At 44.5% G+C, this 17863-nt stretch overlaps 1 protein-coding gene across 1 annotated transcript in view; it reads left to right on the top strand.

Moving 5' to 3' along the window:
* Window positions 1-17863, top strand: part of NUDCD3 (NudC domain containing 3) — a 106668-nt gene that overhangs the window by 76763 nt on the left and 12042 nt on the right. Inside the window, exon 4 of the mRNA XM_003318392.5 lies at window positions 9065-9208. Coding sequence (XP_003318440.2) covers window positions 9065-9208 — 144 coding nt within the window. The remainder of the gene's footprint in view (window positions 1-9064; window positions 9209-17863) is intronic.

The following is a 17863-nucleotide window of genomic DNA, read 5'->3' as shown; positions in this document are numbered from 1 at the left end:
AAATTTGCTGACAATAGTATGTTATCAAATTTTGGGGTTTCGTAAGTTGAATAGATGAAAAATAGTATCTATGTGTAGTATGAATTTGTATTTCTCTTAGAGTGAGATGGAGCATCTTTCTACATGTGCCTATCCTTTGAACTAGTTATATCTTTTGCCCATTTTCTATTAGGTTGCTGTACTTTTTCTTATTGATTTCTAGGAGTTCTGTATATATTAGAGAGATCAGTCCTTTGTAGGTGATATGTATTGCAGATCTGTTGTCCCATTTTGTTATTAACCTTTTGAGTTGATTTATATTGATTCTCCCGTCTCAGCCTCCCAGGTAGCTGAGACCACAGGCACGAACTGCCATGCCCAATTAAAAATTTTTTTTTTGTAGAAATGGAGTCTCCCTATGTTGTTCAGGCTAGTCTTAAACTCCTAGGCTCAAGTAATCCCCCTGCCTCAGACTCCCAAAGTGCTGGAATTACAGGTATGAGCTGCCATGCCCAGCCTCACCTTACTAATTTTTATGTATTCAAGTTAATTGGTTCTTTGTTTTTTCATGGCTTCTGAAATTTGAATCAGATTAGATAGGAGCAGATTGCGTTTGGTAGAGTTTCTTTGGTCAGTTATTTGAACTCTTGCTGCCTTATAATCCACTTTGATCTTTTTACCCCATTAGAATAGTTTTGTCTGAATTCTGCCAATGGTTTCTTTTTTTTTTTTTTGAGACGGAGTCTCGCTCTGTCGCCCAGGCTGGAGTGCAGTGGCGTGATCTCAGCTCACTGCAAGCTCCGCCCCCTGGGTTCACGCCATTCTCCTGCCTCAGCCTCCTGAGTAGCTGGGAATACAGGCGCCTGCCACTACGCCCAGCTAATTTTTTGTATATTTAGTAGAGACGGGGCTACACCGTGTTAGCCAGGATGGCCTCGATCTCCTGACCTCATGATCCACCTGCCTCGGCCTCCCAAAGTGCTGGGATTATAGGCGTGAGCCACCGCGCCCGGCCCTGCCAATGGTTTCTAATTTAATTGTTGCAGAAATGAAATGATTTGTTTTCTTCATAGAAGACTTCTAAGTGGCAATTTGGGCCCCATCTCATTTGTTCATAACCAACAGCCTAACATAGTATGAATTGTATCACTTACAGTTGATCTTCCCATTGTATTTGATTAGATACAGGCGTTCTAAAATGCAAATGTTTAAAAAATACAGATAGAACTTGAAATTGAACAAAATTAGATACAACTGAAGCTGAAAATGGACACTTGATTTTTAAAAATTGTAATAAAATGATCTAGATTGTATACACCATCTGTTACAAGTTGTACGTGAATAAGGATTTTGTGCCATGTTGGTTGTGAGTACTCTGGGTTTTAAACCAGTTTTTGCATCGAATATAACTTTAATTATGCTCAGTACACGTGGATGTGTTTTTTGGATATATCCACACACAGTGCACTTGCATGCGTATCTTCATCTTATTTATTGTTTGGTAAGGGACACATTGCTCAGCTTCCTGGATATCTTCCTAGTCTTAGAGGGGCCTCAGTGGTAGAGTTCTCATCAGAACCTAAGGGTGATGACCTCTGGCCTGTGACATGGCATCTGCCTGAACATGAGTGTGCCACAAGATTGTATCTAAGGTGGTCTCAATCTCTTTTCTTCCTTCAGACTGCCTTGCTTGTCCTTTGCTGGCATCTGAGGACTTGTCCTGTGGAATGAGGCTAGAAAGAGGCGTCTCTGTATTTCCCCACTGTGCATCTACTTGTACCTCCAGTCTTTCCCTTTACCACCCATACATGGACATATGCTTCCAGTTCTCTGGACATATGTTTTCTGTCTTCACCACTAGGGTATATACCTATGGGTGGAATTGCTGGGTCATGTGGTACCTCTATAATTAACTTTTTGAGGAACTGTCAAACAGTTTTCCAAAGTGGTTGTACCATTTTATATTTTACATATCCACCAGAAATGTATGAGGGTGCTTATTTCTCCGTATCCTCATCAACCCTTGTTATTGTCTGTTTTGGTTTTGTTTTTTAATTGTAGCTATCCTACTGGGTATGAAGTAGGATTTCATTGTTTTGATTTGCATTTCCCTCATGACTAATAACATTGAGCATCTTTTTATGTCCTTATTTTCCACTTGTGTATCTTCTTTGGCGAAATGCCTATTCAAGTCCATATGCATGTTTTAATTGGGTTGTTTGCCTTTTTATTGTGGAGTAGTAAGACTTCTTTACGTATTCTGGATACTACACCCTTGTCAGATACATTATTTGCAGATATTTTCTCCCATTTTATGGGTTGTCTTCACTTTCTTGATACTACTCTTTGAAGCATAAAAGTTTTAAATTTTGATGAAGTCAATATTTTTTTTTTGCTTTGGCTGCTTGTGGTGTTATATCTAAAACCCATTGCCTAACCCAAGATCACAGATTTTAACTCTTGCATTTAGGTTTTTGATCCATTTTGAGTTTAAAAAAATTATTATATGCTATGAAATAGTTGTCCAACTTCATTTTGAATTATTAGATCAGTTTCATTCTTTTGCATGTGAATACTCAGTTCTCATGGTACAATTACTTGAAAATACTATTCTTTTCCCATTGAATTGTCTTGGTACTCTTGTCTAAAATCAATTGATCATAAATATATGAGTTTGTTACTAGACTTTATTTTGAGATAGAGTCTCGCTCTGTTGCCAGGCTGGAGTGCAGTGACGCGATCTTGGCTCACTGCAGCTTCTGCCTCCTGGGTTCAAGCGATTTCCTGCCTCAGCCTCCCGAGTAGCTGGAACTACAGGCATGCACCACCATACCTAGCTAACTTCTGTATTTTTAGTAGAAATATGGTTACCCCCTGTTGGCCAGGATAATATCAATCTCTTGACCTCATGATCTGCCTGCCTTGGCCTCCCAGAGTGCTGGGATTACAGGTGTGAGCCACCACGCCTGGCCTGTTACTAGACTTTTTTTTTTTGAGACAGAGTCTTGCTCTGTCCCCCAGGCTGGAGTGCAGTGGCAGGATCTCCACTCACTGCAAGCTCCACCTCCTGGGTTCACACCATTCTCCTGCCTCAGCCTCCCAAGTAGCTGGGACTACAGGCACCCGCCACCACACCCGGATAATTTTTTTTGTATTTTTAGTAGAGACGGGGTTTCACCATGTTAGCCAGGATGGTCTTGATCTTCTGACCTCGTGATCCACCCACCTCGGCCTCCCAAAGTGCTGGGATTACAGGCGTGAGCCACTGTGCCTGGCTGTTTTTAGACTTTTAATTCTGTTCCATTGATCTGTATAGATGCCTGTCCTTATGCCAGTACCACACTGTTTTGATTACTGTAGCTTTATAGTAAGTTCTGAAGATTTTATTCCTTTTGTTCTGTTCCTTCATTATTGACTTGGCTTTTTTGACAGTTTGATTATGACATCTAGGTGAGGCTGGCTCCCTTTTAGTTTATTTTACTTGGAATTCATTGAGCTTCTTGGGTGTAATTTTTTTCATGTCAAATTTGGAAAGTTTTTAGCCATTATTCTTTCAAATATTCTTTCTTTTCTCTTCTGTATGTTGGTATGCTTGATAGTGTCCCTCAGGTTCTGTGACTCTGTTTATTTTTCTTCACTGTTTTTTTCCTCCTGTTTCTCAGTTTGGGTAATCTCAATTGACCTGTCTTCAAGTTTGCTTGTTCTTTCTTCTAAATGCTAAAAAGTGGTTTTGAGCCCCTTTCATGAACTCTTATCTTTTCCCCCTTTTACTTTTGAACTCCAGAATTTGTATTTGATTCTTTAAAAAATGGTAATAATAATTTCTATCTCGTTATCAGTATCAATAGTGATACTGATATTTACTGATATTCTCTACTTAAAAGACTTTATTCCCATACTTTCCTTTAGTAATTTTTGCATAGTTTTCTTAGCTCTTTGAGTATATTTAAAATAGGTGATTTAGAGACTGTTTTCTGCTAAGTTCTTCATATGTGGGCTTCCTCAGGGACAGATTTTATTGATTGCTTTCTTTTTCCTATGTATGGGCCATACTTTGTTGTTTCTTTGTCTAATTTTTTTTTTTTTTTTTTTGCTGTTATTGAGAAATGGATTTTTAAATAACACAACGGGGTGACTCAGGAAATCAGATGCTCCTTTCTTCCCATGGTTGCTATTGGTACGTGATATAGTTGTTCTTGTTTAATGACTTTTCTGAACTAATTCTGTAAAGTTTGTATTCTTTATTGTGTCTGACCAGTGAAATCTCTACTTGGTGAACTTAGTGGCCAAGTAATTATTGGATGGCGATTTCCTTGAACTCCTGGGATCAGTAAACACCTGTTTTTGTCGAGGGGCTTCATCTACCTGTTGGAGCATACCTTCATTGCTTGGCCTAACAGTTAAAAACTGCCTTAGCCTTTATTTCCTGCTGATGTTGAGTCAAAGTCAGCCAGAGGTGAGAGCTTAAGGCCTTCTTAGGTTTTTCCTGAGTGTGCACTGAAGCTCTGTACATTCATGTGTCCTTCTAGATTCCTGGGAAAATGTCAAAGCTTTTCAAAGCCCCCACGGACATTTTATTTCCCACCTTTACCTTTGGTTTGCCTCAGTTGTTATCTGCCACCTCAGGAGGCTGCAAAGTTAAAACACTTGCCGTATTTTCAACAGACACTCCTGGGTTGGGAGGAAGGCTTTTCTGAGTTTAGCCAGAAACAGTCAGTCAGTCTTGCAAATGAGGTCTTACAGGGAACCATCAGACAGGTCAAATGATGACAGTTCTTTGAGAATGAAGCTTTGAAAGAGCTCTAAGAGCACTGTTTTCTCCAGCGATGGCTGCTACGCTGTACCAGGAATGCGGCCTGCTGAGAGCCTGGAGAGTGGGGATGGGTCTAGGCCAAATTAAAATATCACAGAGCTCACTGTTCTTACTGAGATGTGGTTGTTTTCCTTGAATTAATGCTCCCTGGGTTCCTGCAAACCTTTGGTTAGTTTCCAAAATCCATAAGAAGTTGATACTGACAATTTTTGCCAACTTTTTGGTTGCTTTTATGGAGGAGAGCTTTTTGGAGGCCTGTAGTAACCACCATTTTCACTGACATCCTTTGGATCAGGAATCTCTTAAATCTTTTTTGTTTTCCTGAGGGTTCTTGCTGCCCTTCTTTTTTATCTTATTATCAAAAATAGTATACTTCATCATAACCTCAGAATTACCCAGATTCATTAATACTGAGTATTGTCTAGAAATCTCTTTCTGCCTGAACTCCACTCTAGACTGGTTATTTCCTGTTCTGCTGTATAGCTACACTCCTGGTATTTTCTTCCTGCGTTTATAGATTAAATGCACTGTTTTTGGACTTGAGTTGGATATTCCTCTTTTTCAGTTTTCATCCTCATTTTGTTTTTCTCAAAGTGATATATAATGTAGAATTGTTGTATATCTTAAAATGCATTTATTTTAACTTTTCACTTATTTCTCAGTTTGGGTGTATGTAGAATTCTAGCTTAAAAATAATTTTCCCTTGTTAGGATTGAAAGGGATATCTTCTTACACTCTGTGTAATTGATTCTGGAAGTCTATTCCATCTCTTTGTGAGTAAGCTTTTTCTCCTCCTTGGAACTTTCAGGACCTTTTTAAAAACACCCAGTGTCATAAAATTTCATGAGTCTTTCATTCATTCTGCTTAGCTCTTGGTGGGACTTTTCAATCTGGAGGCATATTTTCCTTTGGCTCTGGAAAATTATCTTATTACTGTTATAATTTCTGGAATGCCAAATTGATTGCCTGAATTGATCTGTGTTTCTACCTTGATTTCTTTGACTTTATCTTCCAGCCTCTTTATTGAAGTTTAATTTTAGCTACTGTATTTTAAATTCTTGTGTTCTTTCTTTTTGGCCTAATTGTTCTATTTTCATATTTTATTCTGGTTATATGGATATAGTGTCTTCTCAGATCTCTGTGAAGACATAAAATAGAAATATTTTTGGATATCTTTTTTCCAAATTAGCTCTGTTTTTTTTTTTTAACTTGTTTTCATCTGCCTGTTTTTTCTCACAAGATGCAGTCTTCAGTTCTCTAGGTTTTTTTTTTTTTTTTTTTTTGAGACAGAATTTCACTCCTGTTGCTCAGGCTGTAGTGCAATGGTGCAGTCTCGGCTCACCGCAACCTCTGCCTCCCAGGTTCAAGCGATTCTCCTGCCTCAGCCTCCGGAGTAGCTGGGGTTACAGGCATACAACACCATGCCTGGCTAATTTTGTATTTTTGGTAGAGACGGGGTTTCTCCATGTTGGTCAGGCTGGTCTCGAACTCCCAACCTTAGGTGATCTGCCTGCCTCGGCCTCCTAAAGTGCTGGGATTACAGGTGTGAGCCACCATGCCCGGTCTTTTTTTTTTTTTTTTTTAATACAAAAATATTTTTCTCCCGTTCTCTTGAGTGTGGGACCGTATTGATGGGTTTGTCTACTGTGTGTCTGAAACCTGCTCGTCCCACCACCACCGACAGCTGAGTGGATTGACCAGTCAGCTTTGCTTTATAGGACATAGGGTCTTGGCCATCCTAATGCTTGAGTGAGTAGGACTTCACTTGACACACAGGCATCCACACTGGGTCCTCAGACTGCTGGTCAGTGTCTTTGGAGCAAGGTCCTCCATTCTTCTGTGGCAAACAGAGGGATTCCTGTCCCTTTCAGTGGGGCGTCCAGGGCCACAGCAGTTCCCACATGTGCCCCTGGCCTTGCTCCTGCTCTGCATACCTGCCGACTCCCAACTGGAGCCTATGTAGCTGTGGCTTCTGGATGTCTCCTACCCTATAGGATTTGTCTCCTGTGCCCCTCCTCCTTTTGTCTTCTGCAGATTTGTTGACATCTCATCTGTTCCTGGCCTCCCTCTTCCCCCATTTTCACTGTCTGGGGTTTTTCTCTTCATGCCTATTATGCCTGCAGTTCACAAGAGGTCAGAGAGATGGCTGTCTGTTCCCAGTGTGACATCTTCACCTGGGACCTCTGGAAGCATTTCTTGTCTGGTTTTCTCCCTTGATGATTTGGTTCATTCCCCTGGGTAGGCAGTGTGAGAAGCTTCCCCAAATTTGGAAATTATTATGTTATATAGAGCTGGGTGGGAGAATTATATTTGTTAAGTGAGCTTGTTCTTGTGAAGGCAGGAGTGAGGAGCCTTGGGCCCTCTGTGTCGTGTTTCCATTGCACACAAGTTCATGGTTAGACATGATTTGCCCAACATGTGTCTGGATCATTTCAGGAGTGAGTGGATCTGTTGTTCCATTTGCTCACGTTCTTCATGGTGTTAGAAGGTAGGGAGTGAAGCTCAGTTGCCTATTGTTCAATAGGACTAGCCAAGTAAATACCCTTTTCCATGGTAAATTCCCCTATGAAAGGTCATGCAAGTGGAACTGCGATCTCATGAGAGGAGGCTTCCTTGGAGTCTGCATGTGAACCTGGCAGAGCCGCCTGTGGTTAGCAGAATATCTTTGCTGTGTCCCCCAGTGGGCAGCCTTCTGCCACCTTCTCCCCTCACTGCATGGCTCAGGAACTATCTTTCATTTAGTAACTATCTGATGGGCTGGATGTGGTGGCTCACATGTGTCATCCCAGCACTTTGGGAGGCTGAGGCAGTAGGATCACTTGGGGCCAGGAGTTCGAGACCAGCCTGGGCAACAGCAAGACCCCTGTCTCTACAAAAAATAAAAATAAAATTAGCCAGGCATGGTGGCACATGCCTGTAGTCCCAGTTACTCGGGAGGCTGAGATGGAGGGATTGCTTCAGCCCAGGAGTTCGATGCAGCAGTGAGCTGGGATCACGCCACTGCACTCCAGCCTGGGCAATGCAGTGAGGCCGTGTCTCTTAAAGAAAAAGAAGAAAAACTGACAGCGGTGACTCCTGCACATCATTTCTCCCATTTCCATTTTTTATTTATGAATATTTAAACTACAGTTAGGTTATGGTATTGTATTTCATTGGAAATACTAAACTCCAGTTTGGAAAATCTATCAGTTTGGGTTGTCTTTTTTTCCAATCATTTTATAAGCGTTTAATGAGCCATCTACCAAATGACATGGAGAGTAGCTTCCAAATTATTTTTATTCCACATACCTATTAGAAAAAAGTTTTAAGTACTTGATCCCAGTGTCTTCTTAATGCATACATTATACAGATACAAAATGTAAATGGAAGTTCTGTTTTATTTCCTCTTCTAATTACTGACCTGTGAACCTCCTGGGGTATGCATACCCTGCTTTGGAGACTGCTGGCTGGAATACATGATATGAAGTAAAAGGAACCCTACTCCCAGCAGCTGCCCGTCCAGTTCTGGAGACGGACAAGTGGTGGGGCAGGGATAGGTGTTCCTAGGGCGGTGGGGAAGGCCATGGGGCCAGTCTCTGCCTAGGACAGGCTCAGAGGGAGGAGGGTGAGCTGAGGCTTTTAGAGGCTTGGTTTTGTAAAGAACCAAGACAAAATGCAAAACCATGTGCGAGTGTTGGTGGTATATTGGTGAGCATAGCTGCCTTCCAAAACCAAAGGAGTTGGTCTCATACTCTTGGATGAAGACCAGGCTATAGTCAACCAGGCAGTGCAGTGGCTCATGGAAGGAAGAGGTGGTGCTTGTCTCTTGTACAGCAGTCCTGGGGTGAGCAATTCAGGGTGTGCAGCCCCCTCAGCTTTCTTGGTTGCTGTGGTCCAGGGCTGGGCTCCTGCGTCTCCCAGGTAGCCACAAGGGGAGGCAAGGAAGAAATACCACTTGTCTCCTCTGCTCACTTTTTGCTGTGACAATTGGTCTCCGTTAACTGGAGAAGGGAGAAGAAGATTGGGTCACAGCAGCTTCCACCACAGCATTTTACGTTACCAGTTATGCTGAGAAAGATTTTCTGGTGGATTTACCTAAATGAGCTGACATCTTCAGGTTGCTCTAGGTATAAATTAGGCTGGTATGGTTTTCTTCACTGAGATGCCTGGTGAGCCTGATGACAGCGCTGTAGTGTGCAGTCAGGTACCTTGGAAACCATCACCACTCCCACTGTACAGCACACCAGTGGTCACCCTGATAGGAGAGATGATTTTCTTCTGCTGTGTCCCCAGGTCTCAGTGGCCCTTAGCAGCAGCTCCATTCGTGTGGCCATGCTGGAGGAAAATGGGGAGCGCGTCCTCATGGAAGGGAAGCTCACCCACAAGATCAACACCGAGAGTTCTCTCTGGAGTCTCGAGCCCGGGAAGTGCGTTTTGGTAAGTTTGGGCACCTGTGTGTAGGGCTCCCAGGTGGACTTCAAACCTGCAGTGATGCCCCTTTTGACCAACAAGCCTATTTACACTTAAGCAGCGAGGTTGTTAATTTCAGCTGCTGGGGCAGATGGGTTTTCCTGAGCATTTTCCATACTGCTCAGAGATCGTCTCTGTGGGCACTTGAGCTTTGGCGCTTTGAGGTCTTGGTCATTCCCAAGAGCTCCACTGTTCTTACATCTAAGGCAAAAACAAGTACATTGAAAATGAAAAGGTAGGTTGAATTTTTACAGATGCTACTCTGGAGGGTACAGAGTTAATAAATTCAGAGAATCAGGCTCATTGACCAACTGGCTGTCCTTACCCAGCTGCTGGTTAGGCATAGCTAAGAGTTCAGGACAGTGAGATTAAGGTGTGAATCCAAATGAACAGCTCACATGTTACCAGTTAGCAGATTCGCTCACAAATTGGGCTGCACGCCTGGGCCAGATCTGTTGGCGGCTCAGCTCCTTCTCCCCTGTGAAAGCTTTGAACTTTGTCAGTGATGGCTCTGTGCTGGTGCCCAAGTGGAGGTCACCTACAGATAAATTGAGGCACAACATGTTCTGAACTAACTTGTTTCCTTTTTTTCTCCTACTGGGGTGTTTACAGGGCATGGTAAAAGGAATAAAGGTGAAAAGAAAAATATAATGTCTGGACAAAAGTCTTTAGAATTTTATACAGATATATTCTTCATATGTGCAAAGTATGCAATAAAGGTATCTGTTTTGGTTTCTATAAGACATGCTTGGCAGGCTTCTGCCTGGGCTTCCCTGGCCAGTGCTGACTGGCAGGGACAAACTATCTCTCAGGCTCACAGTGACTCTGTCCTGGCTGTCCTCATGCTCGGAGGGACATGGGGGCCAGGTACTGAAAGGAGTGTATTCTGTCAGTGCTGCAGAAACCTGGACCAACCTTGACTCTGGTCTTGATATCAAACCTGGACAATGGAGCTCACTCTGGCTACACAGAGGTGGGGCCAACCTGGGCACAGACAACATGCTCCTTGGTGCTGCCGTGGCCTCAACTGCTCACTCTCCTAGTGAGTGTTTCATCCTAAGCAGGGCCTCCTATTTAGGCCCTACATGAGGCCCTATGTGTGATGTGTAGAGTTTCCAGCAATGGGGCTTGGACTGGCCCATCCCAGTTCTGACTCTCCTGGCCACCCAGGGCCTACCTCTGCTGATGGCCAGTGGTAGATGGCAGTGGTTCTTTTTCTAAATCTCACCCTGTGTGCTCCCCTGCCCATGGCATTCAGCAGCCAAAGACCAGAGAAGTGCTCTTCTCCTGCCTGCAAATACTGTGAAGATCACCCCATCACCCAGCAGTTCAGTTCCTCATCCTCTGACCCCAGACATATAAAGCCTGTGCATTATTACACAGCCTGGAGCCTTTTCCCAAGCTATGGGCTCCTGTGACTACTACCAGTTCCTTTCCTTTATGTCATACTTGACTTTGCAGATGCCATTACGGCCTCTCCATCACTTGAGCTTCACGTGGTTGTGGAGGTATGAGAGCATGAGTGATGCACTAGTAGTACTGGGGCGGCTAGCTTGCCCTCTGAAGGTGCAGCCCTGGCCGCCTGTATTGCACTAGTGAGCCCGTGATCCTGGGGTTGCCATCTCCATGGACTGAGAGGTCGTGATAGCCCTGCCTTAAAACACTGGCCTTGACTCTCCTGCCTTCCGTTGGGTGAACTCAGTGCAGAGCATGGAGCAGGTCACGATGCTCTCAAGTTGGTTCCCTCTGAGCGAGGAGCTCTTGGTGAGCCTTCCCCGTGTGGTCCGGTTGCACTTTTTAGATACTTCATGCAGAAGCCCAAAGCCTTAGTCACTGGTCTCTGAGCCCATAGCCACCGTATTTGGAATCTTTTGGGATTACAATCAGGGTACCAATGATTCCTTTTACTTTACACTATTTGCATAAATATGTGATTATTAATACATAGCTCAACTCTTAAGGGTTTTGTTGACAGAAGTAACTCTAACTTCTTCGTGGATATTTCAAAGCCATGTTTCTTTTTTGTGTGCGTTTTGTACACTTGTGTGTATAATACAAGTGGAATAGGGTTGTGACTAGTGGCCAAAACATTAACTTCTTTTAATAATGGCCGCCATTCAATGAACACAGTCTTTGGGCCAGGCTCTTTGTGAGGTGCCTTACAATCTGTTTAATTCTCTGCAAACTTATTTTACGTATTGGGACATTGAGGCTATGAGAAGGTAAGTAGCTTGCGAAGCGGGTAGAGCTAGACCTCAAACCCATGCCTGCCTTGTCCCAGAAGGCTTTTTCCAGTGCTGTGAGAAACGGGAGTCTCTGGAGAAGGCTCAGACCTGTCGGGGCTGGGAAGCATTGCTCCGTTTCAGCTGAAAGGCTCTGTGGAGCAGAACATGAGGGAGGAGTGTGGGTCCCCATTGTGGGTTTCAGAGTCTTCCCTGTGTTAGGTAAATGTGTGAGATGCAGCCACCAGGCAGGAGGTTGGGGGAGCTGTGCCTTAAGAGGATAGCTGGATGTTCAACTTTCATGCCAGGGCCCCCGGGGCCATAGCACAATCCCGGCAGGCCTGTCTCCACCTGTGTGTTCTGCTTGAGTCCAGGCTTCATTTGTGCCCTGGCTGCCTTTAGTTTTTTTAGTTAGCTTTCATGAAACACCTGCTACTCAAAGAGCTTGTAGAAATTCAGCAGAACCATTGCAGACTGAGGGGCACCTGTCACTGCCCGTGAACACGGCTCCTAAATATTCTCTGCTAAAAATTCCTCTACAATTGAAACACTGCATGAGTTCTTTCCCATGGTTCCTTAAAGTGCCTTTATTATCGATAGATGGCATTGCGTTCCTAATGCACCTTCACCTGTGAGAAATCAAGCACCTGAATAAAGAGGAGTTATGGAGAGCATTTAAACTCTTCCCATAGTGCTCCCGTGCAGGGCTCTGCCTGCCTCCACCTCTTTCTGGACCACGTAGCCTCTACTGCAGTAAACACAGAGTATATCACAGAAACTTTGCTGTTTACAGGAGCTAAGGCGTTTGTTGTCTTCTTGATATAATTATTTATTTATGTGTGACGTTTTAAGCCCACATTGTTTCCTCTGATTACATATCTGAGATAATATTGTGAATTAATGAGCCGATTGCTTTGATTCACGAAGATCCTGTTTGCCTCCCGCTTGCTGCATCACGTCTGCTGTGTGGAGCTTGGCACACTGCTTTGAGCGTGTGGATGCAGAGAGGGACTGCAAGTGAATCAGAGGGGCTGGCTTTGGGTTGCAGCTCCCTGTCAAGCAGCTGCCAGGTTTTGGGTCATCTCTTTAGCCTTGCTGTACTTCCATTTCTCACCCTTCAAACAAAGTTGAGCACTGTAGTCTCGTTGATCTCCAGTGTTTGTTGGTTTCTTATCATTAAGTACCCAACCCTGTGCAGGCACTGGGAATGGCTAAAGAAAGTGAGTTGAGGGCTTTGCTGTAAAGGGTTGGAGATATCCTGTGAATGTGGCCTTATTTGGGAAAAGGGTCTTTGTAGATATGATTAAGTTAAGGATCTCTCAAGATGGAATCACCCTGGATTATCCAGTGACACCTGTCTTTATAAGAAACAGGAGAAGACAGAGATAGACACAGAGAAGGCCATGAGAAGATAGGGCAGAGATGAATGATATAACCACCAAGCCCAGGAACACCTGGAGCCACCAGAAGCTGGAAATGGCAGGAAGGATCCTCCCCTAGAGTCTCTGCAGGAGCATGGCCCTACTGACACCTTGATTTCAGAGTTCTGGCCCGTGGGGCTGGGAGATAATAAATTTGTATTGCCTTGTATCGCCTGGTCTGTTGTTCCCTGTTAGGGCAGCCCCAGACACCAGTGCAGGTCTCCCATCACAGCACTGCTGTGAGGCTGCATGAGATGAGAAGGATACAAAGGGATGGCGTCCAGAGCTGCGCTGCTGCCATCACCCTCAGCTCCTTGGTTAGATATTCTGACCTTCTGACCTCCCGGCAGCCCAGTGCAGACATGGCCTTCGCTTCCCAGCTGCCTTCCACATAACCTGCTCCTCCCTGTGCCGTGGATCCCACATCAGCCAGCCAGGGCAGGCAGGGGTGGCTGCTAAAACCGTATGACAGTTCTTGCCTCCCTCCCTCCCTCCCACACTTCAGAATGTTAAATGAGACTTCTTGACTCAGGCAAGCTCCTTTCTTGGTTACGAAGATGTAAAATCAGCCGTGGCAACGGCACCAGCTCTTTTTTCCGATAGCTCGTTCAGTCCCCAAAGCTAGGCAGTTGGCATGCGCACCGTCCTCCTTTCTTCCTGCAGTCGGGGGAGCTGACAGGCTGTCCTCCATGCTGCCGTGGGTGGCTGCTCTGCTGCGGGGGCTCTTGGACATGGCTATGCTTGAGATGGTCCTTGTAGCTGTATGTGAGGTGAATGCCGTTCCATATACACTTCTTCATGTATTGACGTGGTGCACACACAAGTCATTTAAAATCAGTGAAATTGCTCTGGAGTATTCTTTGAGGAGTTAGACCTTGAAGCTCAGGCTTTAAAACTCATCGTAATATATTTGTTTATTATTTTTGAACCCTGTGAGTGTTTTTGTGCAAGCTGTATCCACCTCCTCCCCCCAATTTAGATTATTTCTCAAAAGTGGAATTCTAGTGTAACTGCAGCCTCTGAGCTGTTGCTGTGGTTCTCCCTGGTGGATGAGTTGTTTCTGGAGTGTCGCCGATGACATTAGCCCTATATCCCCACATCCCCACCAACAGTGGGCTTTTCATCTTCGCTTATCTTTGCTAATTTACCCAGATACTTCCAGTGTCACTTCTTAGAACAATTGTGAGGATAAAACGAAGATGGGTGGTTTATTGTCTACTTGTCCTCATTGGCGAGCCACTTTCCTGAGTCCCCACAACTTTCCTGGCTCATTGAGGCCGTCCCATGGATTACTTAACATACTTCTTCATAAACTCAGAGTGGGAACTACAGATTAAATTACCTTAGCATTTTGGCAAGAGCCCAGAGCCTGGAAATTAGTATGTGAATGTAATGTGAGCCCTTAAGCCTTCAGTGCAAGTGATGTCTCTAGGGAGAGCCCTCAGCGTTTTTCAGGGGAAATCAGAATCCTTCATCAGTTCCAGTAGGGAAGAGCTGAAGCTTACAGATTTAACAGAAGGCGGTAGCCCAAGGAAACCTGTTCCAGTGTGAGTGGAAGGAATGTGCTGAGCAGAGCCGGCTAATGGTGCCTCTTGGTGGCACCATGGACAGGGTGCTGGGCACCCTCGTTTCATGGGGTTGGAGGAGAGGAAGGGAACGCAGCTCGGCATTGCTTTGTCGGCCCCATCCCTGGAATACATGGGCCTTCCAGCCACACTCAGACCACAGCTGGGTCCTATCTGGCCTATACAGTGTCTTAATTTTGTTTCTAATTTTCAAGCTTAAAAAAATATTTGACAGCATTGAAAATCAGGAGATTGCTCATAACAGTGCTGACTTGTGGTGTGTCCTGAGAAGCCGGATCTGCTCCATTGTGGCCCACATTCCCCCAGCAGCAGGTGCTGAGCAGGTGCCCTGGACCTCTGCCACGCTGTCGTCTCACCCCGTTATCTGCCCTCGCTCTGAGGTGCCTTCCCGGAAGGAACGTCCCACAACATTCCCATAAGTCTCATTGGCCCAGTCTCGATCACGCGGGCAGCTGTGAGGAGTAAAGTCATCCTCGCTGGGCACATTGCTTCCCTGAATAGAAATGAGGTTCCGTTACTAAGGAAGGAAAGGGATATAAATGCTGGTGAGTCATCAGCACAGATTGGGGGATGCTGAGGTAAGTTTATTCATGTTGAGGTGGAAGTTTCTGTGAGGACATTTTGGGAACACTGTTCAGCCTGCAGTCTGGGGTCCCTCAGAAATGGACTGATAAGAGGTCTGGGACTGGGTAGATAAAAGAGGAACCTGGAGCATTTTGTTATGCTGGAAAATGAGAATGTGCCAGGGAAATGATTGAGCACCATCAAAGTCAAGCAACCTCCACCAACCTTGTCTGGGATCGTTTCACACCAACATAATTAAGCATGGTAATGAGTTATAAGCCATTGAGAGACCAGAGAGGCCAGGAATCCAGGGGTCAGTACTGACAGCAATAGATAGATAATTTCATTGCAGAAGAGAAGGTGCTTGCTTCAATAAGATGCATAAGCCACCAGTCAGTGTGGAGGGACTAGGGCAAGAAAGTCAGCATTTCCCAGCCTTCGTGGGACAGATGGGACTGGCAGATGCTACGCGGGGCAGGGTGGAGCAGGGATGCAGGGGTTCTGGAGAGGAGAGTTTGCAAGTCAATAACTACAGTGGAGAAGTCAGACCTCCCTTTGGCCAGGTAACCTGAGTGAACACCCCACCCACTGAGGGCTGTGGATGTTGTGTGCCTGCAGGTGGAACACATATGTGTCCAGCTGGGTGTGCACACATGAGTTAATCAGGAGATGTCAGGGGAGGAAAAAGGCTGTGGAAATGTCCCAGATTAAAGAGGACAGGACCCCCAAGATGCAGGGGGGACTCTGGACTGGACCCTGTTCCGTAAATCATCATAAGTTATTTCCTTGTCCTTAGGAAATAACTCAGGACAAAGGGCCAAGATGAATGCAACCTATTCTTAAATGATTCAGAGAAAATATTATGTTATTATGTATTATACATACAGCATACATATAGAGTGAGAGAGCTGTGTACAGACACACAGCTGCTAAACACTTGTATGAGTGTCTTTGTACTTATTCTAGTAACTTTAAGCTTAAAATTCTTTACAAATAAAATGTTAAAAAAAAATGAGAAGTCTAATAAGCACATGAGAAGCTCAACGTCATGAGTCATTAGGGGAATGCAAGGCAAAACCATGATGAGATGCCCCTAGACACCTCTTAGAAGAGCTGCTAAGAAGGGAGACAGCACCAAGCGCTAAATGAGATGGGGCACCTGGTGCTCTTCTGTGCTACTGGTAGGGGTGCAGCGGAGTGGTCAGTCTGGACAGTAGCTGACATCACGTGACCCAACACACGCATTCCTGGCTACTTACCAAGGAGAATAGAAAGCAGGCAGATCTCTACAGCAGCTCTCTACCTGATTGCAAAAACAATGGAAATGCCCACATGTCCACAAACAAGTGTGTGGTCTGCCTGTGCCATGAAGCACATTGTGGCTGAACGTCAAGAGTCCCCACACTCAAAGGAGGCAGCAGATACAGGGCTGCACACTGTGTGATTCCACACATGTGACATTCTGGACACGGACATGCTGGATGGCAAAACGAGCATCGGGCTGAGAGGACTGCTGAGAAGGGGAACGGGGCTGCTGGGATGTGGGTTGATTGTAGCAGTAGCTCATGGAGATGTGACCTCAAAAGAGTGATTTTTACTATGTGCATACTATACCTCTACAAACTTGACTTTAAAAAAATAAAATATTCACAGAAAAAAACAAAAACAAATGTAAAACCATCAGACTACTTTATCAGAGGTGTTATTTTTAGATAGAGGTCTTTGAACTCCATCCTAGGAACATTGTACCCATGTCCTCCTAGAACTGCATCTTGCACTGGGTGTCGGAAGACAGCCCTGCAAGACCTGTATGCTCTGTACCATTCAGTGGTTTTTAAGGTTAGCTACCAGAAGTCATATCTGAGGCCTCCCAGAAGCATTACTCTAAGGAAAGTAGTTAAATGTGGACAGTGACAGCAGAAACATTTACACATTAAACCAGTTTATAGAACATGAGAATGTTCAGAGCATAAAGAAGCTTGTCAGCTCAATGACTTACGAGGCGTGGGCCATTAAAAAAAAAGGTCTGGAGTTTGGGAAGGAGAAAGGAATGGGGATCTGCAGCTCAGAGTGAGAGATGGAATTCTGTAAAGGAACAGTGTGGAGAGGGACTCCAGGCAAGTCAATAACGATGTTAGAATGCCCTTGTTTAGAATAATTATCATGCTAATAATATTGTTCATATTGTTTTTACTAATATGCTCATCCTTAGAAAATAGAAGATATTCTAAGGGTACTAAATAAATAAATAATTAAAATTTTGCAACTGAGACCTTCGTCTTCCAGAGCCTTTACAAGAACCTTTATAAGACAACACCTCAGGTCCTGTTTGCTGCCCCAGCATGGAGGGCAGCCCACTTGGTTACAGTGATGACAGATGGAAACTTGACTGGAGCAGGTCTGGAAGGCAGAGGAGGCAGGCCTGTGTGTATATGGTCAGGACAAAGGACCAGTGGTGCTAGCCACACCTGTGGGGTGGCTGTAATTAAAAACACACACAAACACACACACAAAACAGAAGATAACAAGTGTTGGTGAGGGTATGGAGAAACTGGAGCCATTGTATGCCGCTGGTGGGAATGTAAAGTGGTGCAGCTGCTTTCGAAAATAGTATGGTAGTTCCTCAAAAAGTTAACTGTAGAATTACCATATGACCCAGCACTTCTGGGTAAATATACAGAAGAATTGAAAACAGGGACTCAAACAGATGTATGTACATCAGTGTTCATAGCAGCATTATTCACAACAGCCAAAAAGTGGGGGCACCTGAAATGTCCATCAGTTGATGAATAGATAAACAAAATGTGGTTTATCCATACAGTGGAATAT

The sequence above is a fragment of the Pan troglodytes genome, chromosome 6 (assembly GCF_028858775.2).
Source record: "Pan troglodytes isolate AG18354 chromosome 6, NHGRI_mPanTro3-v2.0_pri, whole genome shotgun sequence".
Classification (NCBI taxonomy): Eukaryota; Metazoa; Chordata; class Mammalia; order Primates; family Hominidae; genus Pan; species Pan troglodytes.
The sequence above is the reverse complement of the archived record's forward strand: the minus strand, read 5'-3'. Positions and strand labels throughout refer to the sequence as shown.